The sequence below is a fragment of the Pistacia vera genome, unplaced genomic scaffold, assembly GCF_008641045.1.
Source record: "Pistacia vera cultivar Batoury unplaced genomic scaffold, PisVer_v2 Contig135, whole genome shotgun sequence".
Lineage (NCBI taxonomy): Eukaryota > Viridiplantae > Streptophyta > Magnoliopsida > Sapindales > Anacardiaceae > Pistacia > Pistacia vera.
Genome location: NW_022195412.1, coordinates 40,323 through 42,711, shown reverse-complemented (window position 1 = coordinate 42,711; position 2,389 = coordinate 40,323). Strand labels below are relative to the sequence as shown.

The 2,389-nt window shown below is 37.0% G+C and overlaps 1 protein-coding gene across 1 annotated transcript; it reads right to left on the bottom strand.

Annotated features, from left to right (window-relative positions):
* Nucleotides 1-218: 218 nt before the first annotated feature.
* LOC116122523 (monooxygenase 2-like) lies at nt 219-2,033 on the bottom strand. The gene is made up of 5 exons (XM_031408366.1): nt 1,779-2,033; nt 1,615-1,680; nt 1,341-1,518; nt 1,031-1,259; nt 219-844 (listed from the first exon to the last, which is right to left on the bottom strand). Exons 1-5 carry the CDS (start codon nt 1,997-1,999, stop codon nt 279-281), a joined length of 1,260 nt encoding a protein of 419 aa, XP_031264226.1. The 5' UTR covers nt 2,000-2,033; the 3' UTR covers nt 219-278.
* Between the last annotated feature and the right edge of the window lie 356 nt (nt 2,034-2,389).

Sequence of the window (2,389 nt, the reverse complement as noted above, 5' to 3'; positions counted from 1 at the left end):
GACAATTTTCGCTCTGTGCATTAAAGTACTCAGCCTTTACAGGATATAAAATACATGAGTGATGCTATGGGTACTAATGGATGAGTACTAATATGTGTACTAACTAAAGTATAGTACCCGTACTATGCGCATAGTACGGGTACTATGCTTTAGTTAGTACACATATTAGTACTCATCCATTAGTACCCAAAGTATTATTCAAAATACATATCTTTCAAATATATCATTATTTTGTCCCATACATATAAAGTCTACTGACTCTACTTACGTTATTAACATTAATGTATCTTCAATGAGTTACCACCTGATTTATCACAAGAACCAGTAGGCAGGTTCCCACAATTAAAATTTGCATTACGAAGAGACAAAATCGAAATCAAAATAGAAACTGCAGTCCTGAAGAATTTCATCCACCATTTCAACTCACTTTGTTGCACCCACCACAATGTGTATGATCCTGTAATCAACCAAGCCGCACGCCATCTTCTTTCCTGGGCATATCCCCCCAAGGCTGGAGCCAGATTCTCCGGCACAAGTCTCCTATTGGCAATGATTGAGTTGCCGATGAATCGTCCCAACACGACAGCATCTTCCAGGGCGGCGCAGCCACCCTGTCCGAAATCAGGTGTCATGGGGTGCATGGCATCTCCAGCTACCGTTATGTTTCCTTTACTCAGGTTTCCGAGGATGATTTTCCACGGATACCTGAACATCAAAGGAGCCCATGTCACTGTTGAAAGATCAGAATGCTGAATGATTTCTAGGTAATGTTGAGGGAAGTTCCTGGCATAGTTCTCAGATACTTCTTTCAGGATTAGTTCCGAATTTCTTGGCATTTCAGCTCCTGCAACGAAAGAGCGCTATTGATGCAAACTCAAAGTGGCACAAATTTTTTACATTAGGACTCAAAAAATTCTTTATATCATCCGCAATATATATATATTAAACATTAAAAAATAATTTTTCACAATTTCTAATTGTTTACAGGAAAAACGGACTATATATATGAACAAAAAGGTAAGGAATTCACCTTTTGGTGGAGATGTACAAGTGAGATACCAATAAACCTCCTTATCGTCGATAGGAATAATCCCACCTCTTTTGTCCATATGTTTCAATTGTTGCACTTCTGGTTCCAGTCCATGGCCTTCAGGAAACACAGCTAACCCACGGGCTGCTGATCGCCCTGAATTGGCTGCTTCTGCAAGCCCTAGCCACCGCGCCACCATGGAGTGCACCCCATCACATCCTATTAAAATCTAAAACAACTATTTGGTTTAGAATCCAATACAGTAATTTAGATAAAAAATGGTTTTTTTGAAATTGATTTCGATTTGAACCTTTGTTTTGATGATGGTTCCATCTTCCATTCTCAATATGACAATGGTTGAACCTTCTTGTTCTTCTGTTTGAATTGCAGCTAGCTTTGAACAAAATCGAATCGTCTCAGCTGGTAATTCATCAGCCAAAGCTTTTAATAACGTTTTCCGATGGACTGATCTCGGTCCATGTTCTTGACTACATATAAAAATGAGCTCAATTATTTAAAATTATCATATTTAGTAACGCTTAATTTCATAAGAATATAAATATTCATGAATTTAATTAACTCACTCATTCATTATTCCCCTCAAAGGGAACCTCTGATCAATTCCAGTATCAATATTTATCGTGCGACCCCTAAATTAAAGAGAAAATTAAATTATAAGTTTGTGAAATATTAGTAAGGAGAAATTAAAAACAAATAAGCTTAATTAGCTAGACTCTTTATATATTACTTTTTGAAAGGAGAATAAAGAGAAGTGAGCTTGTGAGAGACGCCAAGGGCATCAAGAGCGAGCCATGCATTTGGAAAGAGGGTTAGGGCTGAACCCGTGGCTCGTAGCCCGTCGGCCCTCTCGAGCACCATGGCTCGAACCCCTACTCTCTTCAAGGCCACCGCGGTTGCCAACCCTGCAATTCCTGCACCAACTATGACCACATCCTCCACCATTTCCATCTCTCTCAATTTATCTCTGTAAACTAAATTTTTGCAATTTAAATTAAGAAGTTAAGCCATAGTTGCAAAGAGAAGAGCCCTTTATAAGAACATAGAATAACATCAGCAAATAGAAATGTTAGAGATAATATAATAACATTATCTAAATATTTTTTTTTTCAATGTAAACATTCTGAAAATTTTAATGTACTTGAGGGAATTTATTATTTGCAATAATATTTTATATTTAAACCAAATATATTTTGATTGTACCAATACAATGAGCGATTAATTAGAGGGATAAAGCATCGAAATTAACCTAATCTTTGGAAGTCACTAAGCTTAGTTTAGAAAACAGACAAAAGAAGAATAAAATGCCGTCTTGAGGTTTAGATCTCAGTTTCATGGGCC